Raw genomic sequence first — 20,068 nt, forward strand, 5'->3', positions numbered from 1 at the left:
AGTCTGAATAAAATGACACATTATTTTGTTCCTACAATGCAAGGCATATGTATGTTTTATCAATAAAACGGGTACGATTGTTTTTTTTAGTAATGTATAACTTGCTCTAGTCACTCTGTCTGAAATACTGCTGATGTGACTTTAAATTAGACATGTTTACCGAAGAAAAGTCATCTGTTACATGAACATGTTTAACAGGATTACACGATATCAGAGGCTGGGATTGTATCCAAAAAATGGAATTGTCCACGAACATTCTTGAAAAATAATAATTTTGCTTTACACTGTTGAAAAAACATCGCAAAAATGATATTGTTGCGAGGTGTTTTAGATAAAAGCTGAAAAAATTATCTAATCTTGATACAAAATCCCACACCAGAATATCAAAAGGTCGTGACTCATGCTGTATAATAATAATAATTATATACTGTATATTGATAAAATTTGAACACTAACACGAATGTATTATTTATGTGTTGTCCATATGACTAGTTATACAATGCGAGCAGTTGAAAGTAAAATATCAATATTAAAGGAACAGTTTTGTACTGTAATCGTTTAATACTTTGTTTTTAAAAGCAACGGATGGAGGAGACGCTATTGGAAATGATAGGAATATTGATATTTGTGGGGTTGGATTGAACCAAAGTCGAACGTTGTTGAATGGCATACTGAAGATGCAATTGCAAGAAACGTTTATGTTGAGCTGAAACACACATATCACCTGATGTATGGCAACAAGCATTTACTATTGACACATAAAAGCAATTTTTCCCTTAATCCGACAATGCAACAATGATACTAAACGTTTTGATTTTCAATATCGATTTTTCCATCAAACTTTATATACCAAGAGAGAATTTCTTACAATGAAGCGGAACTTTAAACAAGTGAATCATATCATGTCTGGTAAACTATATTTACACTATCTGTATCAAAGGGATATTCCTCATTTCCATTCTTCATATAGAAATTCTAAAAAATGTATACAGTAGAAATGTTTATTGCCAGGAAGAATGACCAACATTGTGTTCTTGCAAGAAAATGGACATCTTTAAATGTTGATGTTGAACAATAACGTCAATGTTAACAATATATTTCATTGTATTTCACATGGAATCATCATTGCACAATCTACGAGTCTATAAATTTGTATCTGATTTGTATCTACACCTGCTGATGTGAATAAATGAAATTCTAAAAAATGTATACAGTAGAAATGTTTTCTTGCCAGGAAGAATGACCAACATTGTGTTTTTGTAAGAAAATGGACATCTTTGAATGTTGACTTTGAACAAGAACGTGTGTGTGTGTGTGTGTGTGTGTGTGTGTGTGTGTGTGTGTGTGTGTGTGTGTGTGTGTGTGTGTGTGTGTGTGTGTGTGTGAGTTAAGATTTACAGTCACATCGGCAATATTTCAGCCATATCGTGACGAGAATTTATACAATATTTATACATATATTTAAACCAAATAAGAACCTGTCAGCGAAGGACAGTAAAATGACTAGAATATCACAGATTGAATGCTTAAAGCTAGCATACAACAATAAAAAGATATCATAAAATAGTCATGAAACATTACAATATAAAACAAAGCTACAGATCACCATGCGAGGGTCCATGGGGACTAACATTACTTTTGCTACCTGCATGGACCCCAGCCGGATTTATATCATCCCTTCAGCTGTTGGCGATTATTGACAAATTCAGCCATATTAAAGGAACACACATTCTACGATTAAAATTGTGGCGGAAAAATGTTCTTCGAATGACAAGGTCTGACGTACCCTCTCTGGGGGACAATCATTTTACATTACTTCAACACCCTTCGAGGATACAGCCACTAACAATCTCAGGTATTACATTTATTCTACCAATTGTAAAAAAAGGTATATTATATACACAACATGTTAATCAAAATTTATGGTACAATTCAATGTCTTTTTAAAACCCAATCACTTAATGAGAACTGATATTAAAAAGATCCTTCATAGATGTAATCTTGAAATATTTATCCCTTGGGATGGAAAAATCAACACAGTCAAGCAGGACATGCTTGACCGTGATTTTTTCATCACAAGGGATACAAAACGGAGGATCCCCACCTTGTAATAAATATTCGTGCGTATATCATCTGTGGCAAATAAGACATCGTCTTAATACGACCTCTTCAAATCTGGACTGACAACCCAAGTACGTAGGTGTAACCAATAGTGGGTTTAAGTTCATGTAATTTATTGTCTACTTGTGCGTCCCACTTCTTCTGCATTAGATCTCGGATGTAACATCCACTAACAGGTTTATAATCACTATAGGGTATAAGAAGTGGTACACCAATTTAAACATACATACGAAATATGTGTAAACTTTCTAAAATACCTGTCAACAAAGGACAGTAAAATAACTAGAGTTTCTCAGAAATATTTAAAACTAGTAGTGATGGATAAAACGTTATTAAAATACATAACAATACATGATAAAAACGAGCTAGAGATCGCCAGCATCCAAAGGTAGGCCACCATACTATGGACCGAACAAGAACGTGAATGGTAACAATATATTTCATTGTATCTCACATGAAATCATAATGACACACTCTATGAGTCTCTGTATCAATTTGTATCTGATTTGTTTCTACACCTGCTGATGAAAGTATTTGATTTGCTGTTTCTTATGTTTATATGCCTTAATTAATTGCCTTCTCAGTAACAAGGAGGATAACTGAACACACAGATAAGTGGATTAGTTTTGCTTGGTATCCACCAAACGAGGGTACAGTGAATTCATAAATGAATGAAGCGGTCAGGTTCGGTGACTGCAATGGACGTTGTTCACAACATCAGTCACGGGACCTGGACCAACTTATTTACGGATCTATTTACAACCGACACCCGCGAAGAGCAACCTCCCCGTGGTGAGCGCTGGGTAACGCTAATCGCTCTTCCCCCGTGTGGACCCGGGGTAGAATGTGAAAGTTGTAAGTTTGTATTATGGAGATCGAAAATGAGACCCAAGAACATGGCCTCTTCTACAACCTTGATATGAGTGCCATGTAAAAATAGCTTTGGATCTTTATGATATTTGTATTTCCTACAGAAATGAATACAATTGATCTGAGCTTTGGAAAACTTAAAACCATTTTCGAGACACCATTTTTGGATTTTGTTAAAACAAAACTGCAACTGTCTCTCGATGGTATCCATATTTTTTCCACGACATGAAATATTCAGTTCGTCCACAAAAAGGGAACCATCAATGGAATCATTTACAACCTTTGACAGACTTACAATCTTTATACAAAACAGTGTTACGGACAAAATACTGCCTTATCCTGAGTATAATGTTCAGACAGGGTGGAACCCACACGAACCTGAAATTGTTGGTCTGTTACTAATTGGGATATAAATTGAGGCATACGGCCTCTTAACACCAAATCATGTAGATCTTTTAAAATATCATGTTTCCATGTGGTATCAAACCCTTTTTCTAAATAAAAAAAAGATTGATACTGCATGCTGATTATTCACAATTGCATTTTTGACAAAAATTTCTAAACGTACCAGATGGTCAATGGTACTTCTATTTTGACGGAAACCACATTGAATGTTACTTATAAGATTGTTAGTTTCCAAGTACCACACCAGTAAATTATTTACCATTCGCTCCATTGTTTCGCACACACAGCTGGTTAGTGATAGTGGTCGATAATTGGATGCATCAATATTGTCTCTACCAGGTTTAGGTATGGGAACAGTTATTGCATTACGCCACGAAGGCGGAACATTTCCTGACGTCCAGATCTGATCAAATATATCAAGAAGCGTTTCTACACATGATTTAGGCAAATGCTTCAGGAGCTGATAATGAATATTATCATCTCCCGTTGCAGTATTGTGCGCTTGACCTAAGGCAGTATTTAGCTCATGGAACAAAAATACCTCATTATTATCCTCTCCATTTTGAGAAGCAAAATCAAACCCCTTCTTTTCCTGTTGTTTCTGATAATTGTGAAACTAAGGATCGTAGTTCGATGATGAAGAGTGTTTGGCCAGCGTTTCACCCAAATTACTGGCATTGTCCGAATTATCTGTTAACAGATGGTCACCGTCTTTGATATGGTGAACACTCGATTTTGAACCTTTGCCTTTATTTTTTGCAATCATGCTCCACACCTTGCATATAGGCGTGCGAGAATTAATTTTAGAGACATAATTCCTCCAAGACTTACACTTATTTTACTTGAAGGTACAGCGTGCCTTGGCCCTTGTAATTTTAACATGATTCAAATTATTGACAGTTGGATGTCGGTGGAAATATTTCTCAGCCTTTTTCCTACACTTCCTAGCCTGTTTGCATTCATTATCAGACCATGGTTTTTGAATGTGTGGATTTGCAGAGGACTTTGGAATAGTTATCTCAGCAATTGGTTATGTCGGCAATTTCGTTTAAAATATCAGAAGACAGCTGAATAGGATCAGTTACATCCCTGAACACACCAGGCTTCAACCTATCAGTACAGAGTTCCTGAAAGGAGGGCCAGTGGGCTTTGGTAAAGTTCCGTCTTGATGTGGGTGGAACACCAGATGGATCATTTGCTGTCAGGATTGAAGGGAAATGATTGCTTCCACACAGGTCATCGTGAACCGAACATGTAAATTCGTTCAAGAGATTGGAATCTGTTAGGGACAGATCTAAAGCTGAATACGTTCCAGTAGCAAGATGTAGATATGTACTTGATCCATCATTGAAAATGCACAGGTTGTTTTCGGTAATAAAATCGTCAAGGTCGTTTCCCTTAGGGTTGATGACAACACTTCCCCATAACGGATTATGGCCGTATAAGTCACCCTTGATCATGTATGGCTTAGGCAGCTGGTCATATACAGATTGAAGGTCCGATTGCTGAAGCACAACAGAAGGTGAAATATACAGAGAACACAGAGTAAAAGTTATGTGCAAAGTCAGTCAGACTGTAACAGTTTGAAGATTGGTATGAAGTGAAACAGGATGTGGATCACTCCCTGCCTCATCAAAACAGAAGATCCACCAGTAGTTTTAACACCTGGTGGAGAAAAGGAATGGAAGGAATTGCACCGACGCAAATCAAAGTTCTGCTTAATTCTGCATTCTGCTTAAGGTATGTATCCTGGAGACAGATTGCCGATGGCGTATTATCTTGTATCAAAAGATGTAACTCGTTAAAATTGGTCCTGAGACCTCTGCAATTCCACGGTAGTAGTGGATGGACATTGTTCATGTTATAGATGGGTGAACAGGAGATCTATTTCTCCCATTTCGCGGCGACTTACTTCTGTTGCCCCCTTGAGAATGATATCTGATATTGATTGTAAATTTGAATAGGGTCACGGCGACCCTTTGGTACATGATCTGAAAATCTTGAATAGTCAACTTTGTTGTTAGCATTTATCACAACAGGTGATGGTTTTGGTTCCGATGCTGGCTCCAGTGCTGCTGCCATTAACGATGTTGACACAGTTGGTGATGGTGATGTATCAGTTTGTGAAGAAGAAGTAGAAGAAGACTGTATCATAACAGTTTCCTGATGAAACCCAAGTTATATCCGTCTGACATTGAACAGGTGTGACTGTTTTTGAAGGTGGGCGTGACACTGCTGCCGAGTAGGAGACAGCTGTGGTCGGAGAGACAGTGGCCATGATTATTCGTTTTGCATCCAGGAAGGTGGTGTTCCGTTCATGTTTTAACTGAACAATCTGGTGTTGGATTTTAAACTTCGGACATGACTTGTAAGGGTCAAAGTGGTGTGTTGGAATGAGGAACACTATTGCTGGTTCCAGCGTCCTCAACCACCAGACTCCCTTTCTCTGCCGACATGGGGGCACAACCCACGGCAAACAGGCTGCCGAATTTGGTCGCATTTTACGACCAGCAATGGGGAGTGAGTGAGTTAAATTTAACGTCACATGGGTAATATTTCAGTCATATCGTGACGAGAAGTTATTATATATTATCAATTAATAAAAGCCTGTCATCAATGGACAGTAAAAGAACTAGAATATCACAGATAAATCTTTAAAACTAGCATGCAATCATAAAAAAAGATATATCACTATATGTCACAATACAATATAAAAATGAGCTATAGATCACAAGCAACCAAAGTTAGGCCACCATAGACCAGCAATGGGGTGCTGTGGAATGTTACCAAGCACTCAACACGGGGAGCTTGCTCTTCACGAGTGCATGGGAAGCCTGAAGTGATGCAGTTGTCAGACGTTTACCACTTCGGTGAAACCAACGGGCACGGGTATGGTGCTGACAAACCTAGAAACATAATCGGAGCGAATCGGGATTCGAACCCATAATCATAGGTTTTCGTGCCCAAGGGACGCTACTCTGCGTAGCGAATCGCGCTGCCTTAGATGACTGCCCCCTCCACCCACCCTTTCAATAAATACTGATGTGTGTACGTTGTATGACGAATACGACTTCGTCGTAAAATGACCTCTTCCAATCTGGACTGACATCCCAAGTAGGAATAACATACAGTTGATTTAATGTGATGAAGCTTATTACTAACGTCTTTGGTGTCTCACTTTTTTTGCTTTATTACAGGTTTGATATCACTGTATGAGACAAGAAGTGGCGTCACATTCTTGTTGACTTCTGCTTTTGGTGAAGCATTATAATCAATTGGATGACAAATGATTCCAACAAGACTGGTTAGGAAAGAAAAGATAATGTCGTGTTGGCCAGTTACAAGTACATTGGCTTCTGCTGTGAAAATGGAGTTGTTATCCCGTAATCTTAATCATTTTGGATCCACTAACAGTGGCCCTATCAACGACGTCAACACCCGTGGATTCCTCTGTAAATAGAAATGTGTATGTGTAGGTATCACATAGCCACATCTGTTATGGCTAAAGGGAAGTATGAAATAAGCTGATAAGTACCTCCTTTTCCTTCTATAGCACATTATCTGGAGCTTGTTACACATTGATACATATTCGCCTCAAACAACATCACTTTCAATTTTTGTAAAAATTCTCTGCGATATTTCGACTAGTAATAGACATTAAATTTCAATAACAAACCCACCGCCTCATCCAAGGTCTAGTCCCTAATCGCTTAAATGAGCCTGCAGGGCAGTTATAATGGATAAAGTAACATTGTGATCAAATGACATCTGTCTGGTTTGTTTTCAGTATCAGATTATCAGCATACACAAAAGGTGGGCATAAGAAGTACTTGCATTTGCAAATTTAAATCGCAAGTTTTGGAAATAATGTCAAAATAGCTAGTAACTATTCATTGGAAGAGCAGACAAGCCCTTTTTTAGGATCCCAGAGGCATATATTTTCAAAACATCAAGTGAAAAATACGTTTGTTTGCAGAACGAACCTGTAGCCCAGAGGTTAATACGGTCAATCCCTGACTGAAGTAACCAAAAGATGAAGTAACGGCAATGGGAACAATCTATGTAAGAAGAGGGTGCAGTGTGACTACGTGAGATGGCGTCACACAAGCTGAGCAATATGCTCACTGGTGGGGATTATCACTGCTTAACGTCCCACTTCGACGGGTATGATATCAACCTGGCCACCAAGTTAATTTTGTCGCGTCTGAGCTTGGCTCCCTTCATTTAATTTCCTCAATTATACATTTTTTTTCCCATCCTGTAGTTCTTTAGGAATCTCTACGTTAGAAGACATGCTTGACTGTGCGTACATAGTGAGTGGCGTTACTAATGAAGAGTGACTGGAGTAATATCATGAATATTTAATATTTTGTGTCTGAAACTGACGCAAAGTATTTCTATAAACTGAGTCTCTGTTACCACAACACAACAGGCCGTCAATTGAAGATGTTGGTCCTCCGTGCCCTCGTTTGTGGAGCACTCTACACCAGTGTTACAAGACTGCAAAACATATATGTACAAAGTGAGTACTTTCAATGTTTCAGAATATTTGACTATATCATTTGCATGTCATCGGCTGGTTGCCCCGTACGTCGTCGTCCCACTCGGAATATTCTGTACCTGCACATTACTGCGGGCAGCGATGGAGTAGTGATATTGCGTGGAATCACTGCAACACGCCTCCCACTGACCCCTCTGCATATAGTTCGCACAACATGAAACCAGGCATTGAGAAAAAAACCCTTTTATTTAAAGTTAACAGACATTGGGTATACATTTATATAAGTGTCACGACTTCCGCGAGTTGGCGTAATGTGATTTCTTAAACTGTGAACCAGTGAAGACAGTCAATCAAACAAATGGTGGTATGACACCACATGGAATTATCCGAATGCTGGGTCGCGATGACCTTTGGCATCAGATTGAGCAGATTGTGTTGGCGGCAATAAACATCTCATCGTCAGGCACAACTGGTCCACGGAAACTGCAACTTTATGTCCTTTCTCCACCATTAATAGCATTTGAATGAGTTCACTTTGTACAGGTGATGCTATTTGTAAGATTCAGTTGTTGCGCTCTATTGTTTGTGACCTTTGAAATTTAACCATGGACTTATGTTCTTTCAAAATGGACATATAAAGTTGCATGTTAAAGTCGATGTTGTGTATTACTTTCATAACATTACTGAACAATGAAACTGTATGTGAATGATAATTGGCAACTTCGGTGACATTGGCGATGTTGCAAAATTTTATTTCTTTCCATGCATCTAGCATATTTAGCCCCCATTTGATTAAAGATGATTGGCATAGACCCTCACGGTCTAAATGTCCTAGCCTTTATGGCGCTTTTGTTTTTGCTTGTCATGTGACTGAGCTAGGGTTGACCAGGTATACCTGTAGGCATTAGAGTTTTGAGTTGGAGCGCTTATTCGGGTCTAGGACGTCCGTCTCTCACTTCCTATGTTCCTGTATTGACAATGTCGGATTGAGGTATTCCTACTAGTGGAATCTTGTGATGTATAGGGCAATGTCGGTCTTTTGTGAGAGACAGGAAAGTGGAACTGTGATTTGAGCTAGACTGAGTATATGCACACTGTGGCGTTGGATAATCGAACTGTGTTTTCAATATGTTTGTGACCAGAATCCGGATTGTGTCCAATTGTAGGAATTTCTGTATCACCTATACACCTATACCTATTTTGCTTTGCTGCACATCTATTTAATATTTGTAGGTTTTGGTTATAATGAAATATTCTTAATAGTACAAATGAATCCTTTTTGCTACCTGTATAATCAGCAGTTTCCAAAATACGTGTGCCCATTGGTACTTCAGAACTTCAGCACTATTATATTTGTGCCTATTGGTAATCTATTTCGTGGTTTAATTATTTACGTTTTCGCCCGAAGGCGATTGTCAGTGAATAGGTAGTGATTTTTACGTTTTTACGTTTCCCTCTGTATCACCGGACCACGAATGTGTCAAGTAACTCCAACCCAATTATAAAGTCATTTCATATGCTAGCCTTTCAAAGTTTTGTTGTGCACGGCACGTCACTATTATGAAGCCACAGATATGACATCACAGTGATACAGAGATGCGCCAAAGACTTGAAATACAGTCTTAGTCATTTACTGTAAAATTGTAGTAACATACATTGAATATTGTAACAACCGCAATTCTACATTTGTGTAACTGGGTGGCCATGTCGTCTATGGCGCCGCGATTCGCTGTGCAGAGTTGCGTCCCTTGTGCACACCAGAAACCTATGCTTATGGGTTCGAATCTGGTTCGTCCCAATTATGTTTCTAGGTTTGTCAGCACCATACCCGTGCTCGTGAGTTTCAGCGAACTTCTAAACGTCTGAGATCTGCATCACTTGGGGCTTTCCTCTTACATTGAGCTGACACTCCGCGATATAACTAGAGTACTGTTAAAAGCATTAAACCCAACTCACTCACATACACTGTTTTCCTTGCAGGTGAAAATATTTCAAATGGGAAATATGCTAAACAGAGTAGTACCCATATGACCTATGGTGCTAGTCGGGCTTTAAATAAAGTCTATATGTCATCTGGATCAGCAACAGGCCTTAGCAACCCGTCCTGGTGGGAGGTCGACCTGAGGGGCTACTTCACCATCAGCAGCATCACCCTCACAGCAGCCACCTTCGGGGGATGGAGTAAGTTCATACAGGACACGTCACTTACATCGAGTGATAATTTATAATTTATATTGATTATTAGACACAAAATATAGACCTTGTAAAGAAATCTCTCAATTGCAGTGTAATTACGGCAGCTGAATGGGATATCATTAATGATAAACTGATTCATTTCAAGATTCAATCACACAGAAAGAACACAAGAACCATCGACTTGACCATACAGTTCGAACCAAAAGCCATTATGTTTGATACGTGCCCTTGAATACTCCTTTGTTTACAGATCTACACATAAGAAATGCCATCGTGGAGGTGATGCTCTTTTGTTTCATTGAGCGATAATGTGTAAACATATATAAAATAGGTTGCACACCATATATCCCACGAATTGTTTTATAACAATAACCAAAATCAATTGTATAGGATGTCACTAGTGATAGTTTTCAAGATTTAGGCACTCTCGGTTACCTGAACACTTTCCATACAGTGTTGTTGATGGGAATAGTGCATCACAACACTTGTTTTACATTGAAGAAACAATAGATTTACCAAGCTTCAGGCAGGGCATGAATAACTTGACCATACAGTGAGCAACAAGGGATCTTATGTTTCACACGTGCACTGGGATATTCCTTTGTTTACAGATGTACACATGAGAAATGCCGAGGTGGTGGTGATGGACAAAGATGTCAGCCTCTGCTCTGATGTCCAGTCGGAGTGGTGTGGGAATGTGTCTAGTACTGTCACTGCTGGGGAAGAGTTCACCTTTACCTGCAATGCCACATTCCCTGTCCGCTTTGTCCGTGTTACAAGGCCATCTACCACCAATGTTTACCTCGATATCGGACATGTGGATGTTCAAGGGGAGGGGGCTAAGAAGCCATATCGTGAGTAAACCATCGACTCAAAGTTAGTACGCAAAAGTCAATATCAGACCTTAATCATAATAATAATAAATCATATATGGAAGGAATAAAAAGGCTGTGGTACCGTTTAAAAACAACAGGTAAACAGAAACACAAAGTTTACTTTTCATAATATGTCATCAACGGACAAATTGAAAAGAACTCCAAAGGAACAATATCTTTTTTAGAAATTCAAACCTGCATTATATAGGACATAATTATTATATACGTTAGTGTGAAAGACAGAAATTTCTAAAGTTTAGAAAAGTGATACTTTGCCGTAACTACCTGTAACGTGGGTGCGCGTGTTGCATAAGGAAGTTGTCGGGCTTCGGAACTACATCAGTACATTTCTGTGTTGACAGTGAAAATATGTCACTGGATAACAGTTCTCCTCACACGTTATATTTGTTTGAAACTCTTCCGATTTTGACAATTATTGTTCAAATGCATTGCTAAAACAATTGATATTTTGATGCGCTTGTTAGTTAGATTAAATACCTCAAACATATATTGTAACATAAAAGTAGCTATGTTCCCTGATCTGATTTGTTAAAAAGTGTTGTCGAATGAGCATAACATCACTGAATTTGGGGGGTCTCATCACCGTGTATGTATACATTAATTAATGGAACTATTTTTGAAATCATCAATATGGAGGAACAGATGGAAATTTACCCTGACTTCCACATCGGAGATTGCGATGAAATATTGACTGAATGGGATGACGAGACATTTTCTGAAATAATTCAAGAATTTGAAGGTAAATGAAAATTACCTTTTTTCCATTAATTACACAATCATAATCATAATTGATGTAATTTTCTTGGGCTTGGCCAAAGGAAAAAACAAAACAAAATTAATTTTTAACAGAGTAAAGAAACATTTATTGCAACTCTATAATAGTTATGACTTTCATACACCCACCTAATTTTGTTATTATTATTATTCACAACAGCTGTTGAAGCTGAAAACCATTCTGATATGGCCCCTAAACTAGGAAATACAGACAGCGTTTCCGTAGAGCCCAAAGTTCAATCGTCCAGTGACGGCTTCGCGTCCCTTGATGCAAAAGCAGTACAGGACATCGTGGATGGGAACCTCCAAATCTACTGGGCGTAATACCTCCTGGGGAGTTAAAATATTTCGACGTAAGCCATTAAATCATAAAAGAATACATAAACACATACCAAAAATTCCTACGCAGATTCGATCAACATCAGCGAGAGTTACCTCCATTTCACCATTGCCATGATAGCAATGTAAAGCATGACGAAAAATTGGCAATAATACAACGAGATTGACCAAAATCTTAACGTAAATTAAATATTTTGTTTTGTAAGATTAGAAATATGTTATGCTAAATGGATATACGGAAATTTCATTTAAACACAACGCTGTAATAATAACTAATTACTCACACCTACTGTCACATTTGTACCCTGAAGAAGGCAATCTTTTCACTTCCAGAATGGCTTGGTTTCCGAGGTTTTGAACCCAAGTTCGAAGAGCTTCCTGCTTTTCAAATGAATTAAGAGACTGAGGTTCTTTTATGCCGAAGTCAGAAATGCTGAGGGAGATCTTTACTCAATATCGAGTTTTGTTGGGTTGCGTGCTGCCATACACAGGCGCATCAGGGGACCGCTATTTGAGTGCAGCATTAACATTATCCAAGACCGGGAATTTCACACTGCAAACAATGTTTTTCTGTCCATGATAAAAAAACTTAAGCGCGATGGCCTTGACCAGACCAGACGATACAAGATAGTGTCAACTCGCCTGAAACTGAGGTGGTGACGTCAAACGTGCGAGATTTTAGACATGCAGCTTAGCTGGGATGGAAAAAGTTGTTTACTGTTACAGTGGAATTACATATGTGAAAGAGACCATGGGAATTAGCAGAAGAATTCACGGGAGCAGTGGACAGTGGCAGGATATTTGTATCTTGGACAGGTACCAAATTACGTTCGTTAGCGAGCTGCTGCTGTCCCTGAAGAATGTTTGAATAATGTCGTTTTTAAGCCGAGCTCGAGTCGATGTAATACGACTTCTACGATTCATCGGTTTTGTGGCCAGTAATTTTGCAAATCTCGCGATTTTCAATGCCTGCGTTTGACAGCAAAGTGACGGCAGTTGCCCGAAGACAATGGTTTGTATACACTTTGAGACCAGCGTTGGTAGAAATTTCTTTCATCATGACATTTACACCAACTGGCCTCGTGGTGTACCATTCGGTGTCGTCGACGTGGACTCGTCTCTTGGGAGCCTGGTAAAAAGCACCATTGCTGTGATTGAGGAGAGACATGTATTTTTTTAAATGAAAGTACAGGACAGAATTGGTCCGATGTTGCATAAATGCGTTTGTTGGGCCCATTTAAGTCTTTGAGGCCATCATGCTTAAGTTTTTTTTATCTTGGACAGAAAAACATTGTTTGCAGTGTGAAATTCCTGGTCTTGGGTAATGTTAATGCTGCACTCAAACGGCGATCCCCTGATGTGCCTGTGCACGCAACCCAACAAAACTTGAGTTTGAGTAAAAATCTCCCTCAGCATTTCTGACTTCGGCATAAAAGAACTTCAGTCTCTTAATTCAGTTGAAAAGCACGAAGCTCTTCCAACTTGGGTTCAAAAACCTCGGAGACCAAGCCATTCTGGAAGTGAAAAGATTGCCTTCTTAATGGGTACAAATATTGTGACAGTAAGTGGGAGTACAGTCGTGCCCCGCTTATACGGACTTCAGATATCCGGAAACCTCGGTTCTCGGACGATTTTCATTCAAAACGAAATAATTACTATATAAATTTACCCGTATATCCGGAATTCAGTTTCCGGAACCGGACGGTCATTTTCATACACAAAACACTGAAATGCACACAAAATTGTCTCACTTATCCGGACAATACACTTCCTCTCGTGGTAATCCTTTGATTCGTGAGAAGTCAATTAACCAAGTGACACTGAGTTACGTTTGAGACGAACTTGTTTATTGTACATACATGTAATCCCCTTCGATAAACATGGCGTTTGTGGTCAAAGTTGTGGAAGTATGGCCTGTCAACCAGTAAAACGTAAGCGACACGCAGTGACAGCACGGTAAAAAAAAGGGAAATTTGTCTCTTTAAGGAAAAACACCTGTCAGCAAGTAACTCTTCCAGTAAGAAGCTGGTTTCAGTTATACGGAAATTCGTTTATACGGACGAATTGTGAAATGACGCAAGTGTCCGTATAAACGAGGCACGACTGTAATTAGTTATTATTACAGCGTTGTGTTTAAATGAAATTTCCGTATATCCATTTAGCATAACATATCTCAAATCTTACATAATGAAATATTTAATTTACGTTAAGATTTTGGTCAATCTCGTTGTATTATTGCCAATTTTGGCGATGACACATTGGTCACGCTTTACGAATCTGCGTAGGAATTTTTGGTATGTGTTTATGTATTCTTTTATATTTCAATGGCTTACTTCGAAATATTTTAACTCCCCAGGAGGTATTACGCCCAGTAGATTTGGAGGTTCCCATCCACGATTTCCTGTACTGCTTTTGCATCAAGGGACGCGAAGCCGTCACTGGACGATTGAACTTTGGGCTCTACGGAAACGCTGTCTGTATTTCCTAGTTCAGTGGCCATTTCAGAACGGTTTTCAGCTTCAAAAGCTGTTGTGAATAATAATAATAACAAAATTAGGTGGGTGTATTAAAGTCATAACTATTATAGAGTTGCAATAAATGTTTCTTTACTCTGTTAAAAATTAATTTTGTTTTGTTTTTTCCTTTGGCCAAGCCCAAGAAAATTACATCAATTATGATTATGATTGTGTAATTAATGGAAAAAGGTAATTTTCATTTACCTTCAAATTCTTGAATTATCTCAGAAAATGTCTCGTCATCCCATTCACTCAATATTTCATCGCAATCTCCGATGTGGAAGTCAGGGTAAATTTCCATCTGTTCCTCCATATTGATGATTTCAAAAATAGTTCCATTAATTAATGTATACATACACGTTGATAAGACCCCCAAAATTCAGTGATGTTATGCTCATTCGACAACACTTTTTAACCAATCAAATCAGGGAACATACCTACTTTTATGTTACAATAATTCAGAAGGGGCAGTAACATAGCTTAGCAGTTAAAGCGTTTTAAATGTTTGGGTAATTTGCTTTTAAAACAATACTGTAAACAACAAACGAAGTATATAATAGATAGGATATTTCGTGTGTCAAGTGAAATATGGTGTATCTTCTATCGTGTGCCGTCGAAAAGGAAATTTTGACGAGTGTCATTAAACACATGAAATATCTTTTATATTTTATATCATAAGCGCAGTTTTGCTGCCAGATAACTGCACAATCCACCAGCGCCGTGCCCGGCTATAGACGACGTCATTATCAGTGTAGCTTCATTTCCCGGATGATACCAAAGATTCATGTCGGAGGAAGTATTGAATGTTGAGTTTTCTTTGTCTATTTCTTTTCATCATGCCGATCAGGTGCAGTATAAGTCCAAGTTACCTTTTCATTTAAGATGGATGGGTTGGTCACTCTCTGTGACATGGCTGATACTGTGACACGATGACTAATTTCCAGACTAATTATTATTTAAATTCTAGTATTCATCTTCTCTAGGTTCCTACTACAAACCCTCCAAGAACAAGAAGGTGTCTCAGCCGTTCCTGACCACGTCAGCCATGACAGCCGGAAACTGTGGCATCATTTGTCACCAATATCATTCATGCATCGACTTCAGCTACAGTGCAACGATCCCGACTGATGAAAACTGTCTCCTGGCTGACAAAGCGATGACTTTATCTGACGACAATTCGTGGACAACCTACACTATTTCCTGTATGTCATCATTCAACTAATAGATAACAAGCTTCTCTCACACTTTATTACACCTGTGTTTGACGTAAAAAATATAAAGCTTCACTTTAAGATTAATTTTTTGTAAGTGGTCTGATATTTTTCCAAAAATTGAAATACTTTTCATCAAGTTTCATGTTAGCCGTTGTATCATAGGAGTGTGGATCCCAGAAACGTTTGCGGCAATTAGATCAACTCAGCGATTTATTGATTTCGTGTCATTCTACACTGACGGTTTTGTTTGTCTTATTAAGATTCGAGTGAGCGAGTTCGATTTAACGCCGCTTTTAACAGTATTCCAGTTATATCATGGCGTGACAGCCTGAAGTGATGCAGGTCTCAGACGTTTACCACTTCGGTGACACCCACGAGCACGGGTATGGTGCTGACAGACCTAGAAACATAATCAGGGAGAACCGGGATTCGAACCCACAATCGTAGGTGACTGGCGTGCCCAAGGGACGCAGCTTTGCACAGCCAGCCGTGCCCCCTCATCAAGATTCGATATCAAATTGCTTGACATCACACACGCAAGCACGTACACGTGTTTGTTTATTTCATTATTAAATATACTCTTCAAAAAAGAAACTTGACACTGACTTTCAAAATGTAATATAATGCGATTATTTCAAAATAGGACACAGAAACCATAATTGAAACACTGTTTGAAGATCAATGTACACAATGTTCAAAACATTAATCGTGTCACCTAGACAGACACACGTACACGATATTGTTAATGTGACAGTGGTACAGAAAATGTCAGTATCGGTTGTGCCAACCACGTGCATCAATCACCACTTGACACCGACGACCCATAGATGCAATCAAGTTGTCAATAAGACGCTGTTGGATGTGCTGCCATTCATGCTGAAGTGCATCAAGAAGCGCCGGAAGTGTTTGGGGCGGTGGATTCCTTCTGCGAACGCGTCGATCCAACACAGATGCTCAACCGGGGACAAATCTGGTGACCGGGCTGGCCAAGGTAATGTCTGGATGTTGTGCTGTAAGAAGTCCTGACGAACACATGCAATATGCGGTCGAGCGTTGTCCTGCTAAAAACTGTCCGCCATGAACGTTGACGTGAGGAAGAACGTAAGGCTGTAGGATCAAGTCTCTGTAACGCACACCTGTCAATGCACCTGCCACATGCACGAGAGGCGTCCTACCACCGTGATGAATCCCGGCCCATACCATGACACTCCCGCCGCCAAATGGGACAACCTGCTGCACACAGTTGGGGGCGTAACGTTCACCCCGTCGTCTGTAGACACCTGCGGGCCCATCAGCACGTGTGAGTAGGAAACGGGACTCGTCAGTAAACAGTACATTTCTCCACCTTGCACGTGCCCATCTAACCCTCTGTTGGCACCAAAGCAGACGGTCCGCCAGATGACGTGGGGTCAATACATGACGTCGAACAGGTCTTCGTGCAAAAAGTCTAGGGATCTGTGTGGTTGTAGACGTGGCTGTGGTAGTGCGGTCTCGGAGGTGTCGCAGCCGGATGTATCGATCTTGTGCTTGGGTTGTCGCCCTTGGTCTTCCTGACCAGGGTCCGTCGTCAACTCTGTTGGTGTTGTTGTATCGGGTCCACAGTGCGGAGATTGTCTGTCTGGATATGCCAAAGTTCCTGGCCACTTCTTGCTGAGTTGCTCCAGCTTGTAATCTGCCAATGGCGTTGTTCCGTTGAGCTGCATTCAGTCTTGGCATTCTGTCACCACCTCTACTGCCGTTATAAGGACTGCATGAACAGCCGTTGATGTGGATTTTTATACCCATTCAGCAGGGGGGCCTGCATGCCTAAATGCAGGATCCTGTGGTGCACGTTTTTTACAGGCGGTTGCGTTTGGATGAAGCTGTAAAATTGATCACCGAACGTTACGTTTATGTGCTTTGCATGTGTTTTCGCGAATTACAGACACATCATCTTTCTGTTTGACTTATTTGGTTCTCATTTAATGTAATTATTTTAGATATTTGGTTTTACATCTGTCAAGATTCTTTTTTTGAAGAGCATATGTATTATTTTACCCTTGAAGGCAGCAAAAGCGAAAGTAATAACTATCCGATAGTTAAGCAGCTTGCAATGCTGATTTGATGAGTTGACGCGAACTGACGTCACATTGTACCACTGGGCAATTGAGGTAATTCGTTGAATTCAATGTCACCTTATGCAACCAGACCATACGCTAACTCGGATTTACAGTTAGTCATCAGTTCTCGCATGTAACTGTGATGGTATGGGCAAACTCTTTGGACCAAACATTCAGGTTGGAAGGTCGAAGATGACAAAAATGTAAAGTCCAACATATTTATTTCCTCAACGTTAAGTAGCTAGGGAAATGAGTTGGAATAAGAGGAGGAGGGAAACGTGACCTCCCTGTCTAGGATACAGTATGACATACATGTACCCATTTTCAAAAACAATTTATTGGATGACTGGATGACTGGCTTCGAGTACAACTATATACTCTGAAAACCATATGGCATCATTAATAATTAGATGAGATTTGCTCCACATAAAGTATTGAGCTCACCTAGAGATCATCGTTTTGTTACGTCGCTTCACGCACTTTACACTCTCAGATGTGTAAAACGTTAGTAGTCATTTAAATTTATAATTATGCAATGAGACTTACAGTTTCGTATTATTTGGGAGATTCAACAGTAACTTGATTCTCAAGTTAATGCTCACATCATTTAATCATTACATCTGTACCTGGTAATGACCCTGCCAGACGCTCGAGGAAGCTTAAGGGAATAAAACAGGCTACCACTATAAAACTGGCATGAGTCCGGACAGTTACAAGCACACATTATTTTCTTTATATGCTAGGCTGCATAAAGCTGATGTCATGTTTCGACTCAAAGTTGCTCAAAACATTTTCCTTTTGTGCCTGTCACTAATGCACACTGTGGCATAACCTCTCATCCCTGACGTGTTCAATACCAATAAAATGTTCCACGACGACCTGCGGATTGTTTTGAATAGTAATAAAATATCAACTCACCCTCGCCGACAACTTTTCTAATGGGGATGTTGAGAGGGGATAAATAATTTATTGCCAACGTAGTAACTGGCTACTGATGTAATGACACAAGAAACTACAGCATCCTCGCCTGTCCACTGTCCTTGGACCCATTGTTAGCAGTGTACACATGCAGTGTACAACCAATTTTTGTGAACTAAGGAAGCGACTATTTGATTTTAGGGCGTGTTGAGATCAATATTGCTTTGTTTAATGTTTAGAAGATCAATTATTTTTGTAACACAAATAGGTGCTCAGTTGTTTTTCTAGATACATAAAGAACGAACTGTGTTCTTTGCACACTGAGTCTGAATAAAATGACACACTATTTTGCTCCTTCAATGCAAGGCATTGGTATTTTTTATCAATAAAACGGGTATGATTAATTGTTTAGACATAGTCTAAATGTCTTTATTCATATCTAACTTGCTCTTGTCACTCTGTTTGAAACACTACTGGTGTGACATCAAAATAGATATCTGTCATTTGTTACATGAACATGTTTAACAGGATTACATGATATCAGAGTCTGGGATTTTATCGAAAAACGAAATTGTCCCCGAAAATACATTAAAATATGTGTCCCCGAAAATACATTAAAAATATAATCATATATGTATGAGTAGGCATTCAATTGGAGTAGTCGAAAGTAAAATGTGACATTAAAGGTACAGTTTTGTTTTATAATCTGACAATGTACCAAGGATACTAAACTTTGTGATCTGCAATAGCGATTTTACCAGCAAACTAGATATACCAAAAGAGAATTACTTACAATGAATTTTAAACAGGTGAATCATACCATGGCTGGTAAACTATATTTACACTATCTGTATCAAAGGGATATTCCTCATTTCCATCCTTCATATAAATATTCTAAAAAATGTATACAGCAGAAATGTTTTCTTGCCAGGAAGAATGACTAACATTGTGTTCTTGCAAGAAAATGGACATCTTTTGTTGAATGTTGATGTTGAACAAAAACGTGAATGCTCATGGGGAATATTTCATTGTATTTCACATCGAATCATCATTGCACAATCTATGAGTCTATAAATTTGTATCTGATTTATATCTACACCTGCTGATGTGAATAAAAACGTTTTGCAATCAAAACACGAATGTATATGATTTGCTGTTTCTTATGTTTATATGCCTAATCTTAATTGCCTTGTCAGTAACAAAGGTGAATAAGTGAACA

General features: G+C 39.0%; 1 protein-coding gene across 1 annotated transcript; it reads left to right on the forward strand.

The window, feature by feature from the left end:
* The first annotated feature begins 7,842 nt into the window (after positions 1-7,842).
* On the forward strand, positions 7,843-15,840 carry LOC139448441 (uncharacterized). Its single transcript, XM_071229990.1, has 4 exons — positions 7,843-7,918; positions 9,878-10,078; positions 10,705-10,947; positions 15,602-15,840. The coding sequence occupies exons 1-4, from the start codon at positions 7,843-7,845 to the stop codon at positions 15,838-15,840; spliced, it is 759 nt and encodes a 252-aa protein (XP_071086091.1).
* The last annotated feature ends 4,228 nt before the right edge of the window (positions 15,841-20,068 follow it).

This window comes from Haliotis cracherodii, unplaced genomic scaffold (genome assembly GCF_022045235.1).
Source record: "Haliotis cracherodii isolate W230 unplaced genomic scaffold, xgHalCrac1.p SCAF_7, whole genome shotgun sequence".
NCBI classification, from domain to species: Eukaryota; Metazoa; Mollusca; class Gastropoda; order Lepetellida; family Haliotidae; genus Haliotis; species Haliotis cracherodii.

Excerpts from the sequence above, each read along its gene's own strand:
- LOC139448441 (XM_071229990.1), top strand. The coding sequence starts at position 7,843 with ATGTTGGTCCTCCGTGCCCTCGTTTGTGGAGCACTCTACACCAGTGTT. Across the intron at positions 7,919-9,877 it reads GCAAAACATATATGTACAAA|GTGAAAATATTTCAAATGGG; the intron begins GTGAGTACTTTC and ends TTTTCCTTGCAG. Across the intron at positions 10,948-15,601 it reads GGGGGCTAAGAAGCCATATC|GTTCCTACTACAAACCCTCC; the intron begins GTGAGTAAACCA and ends CATCTTCTCTAG.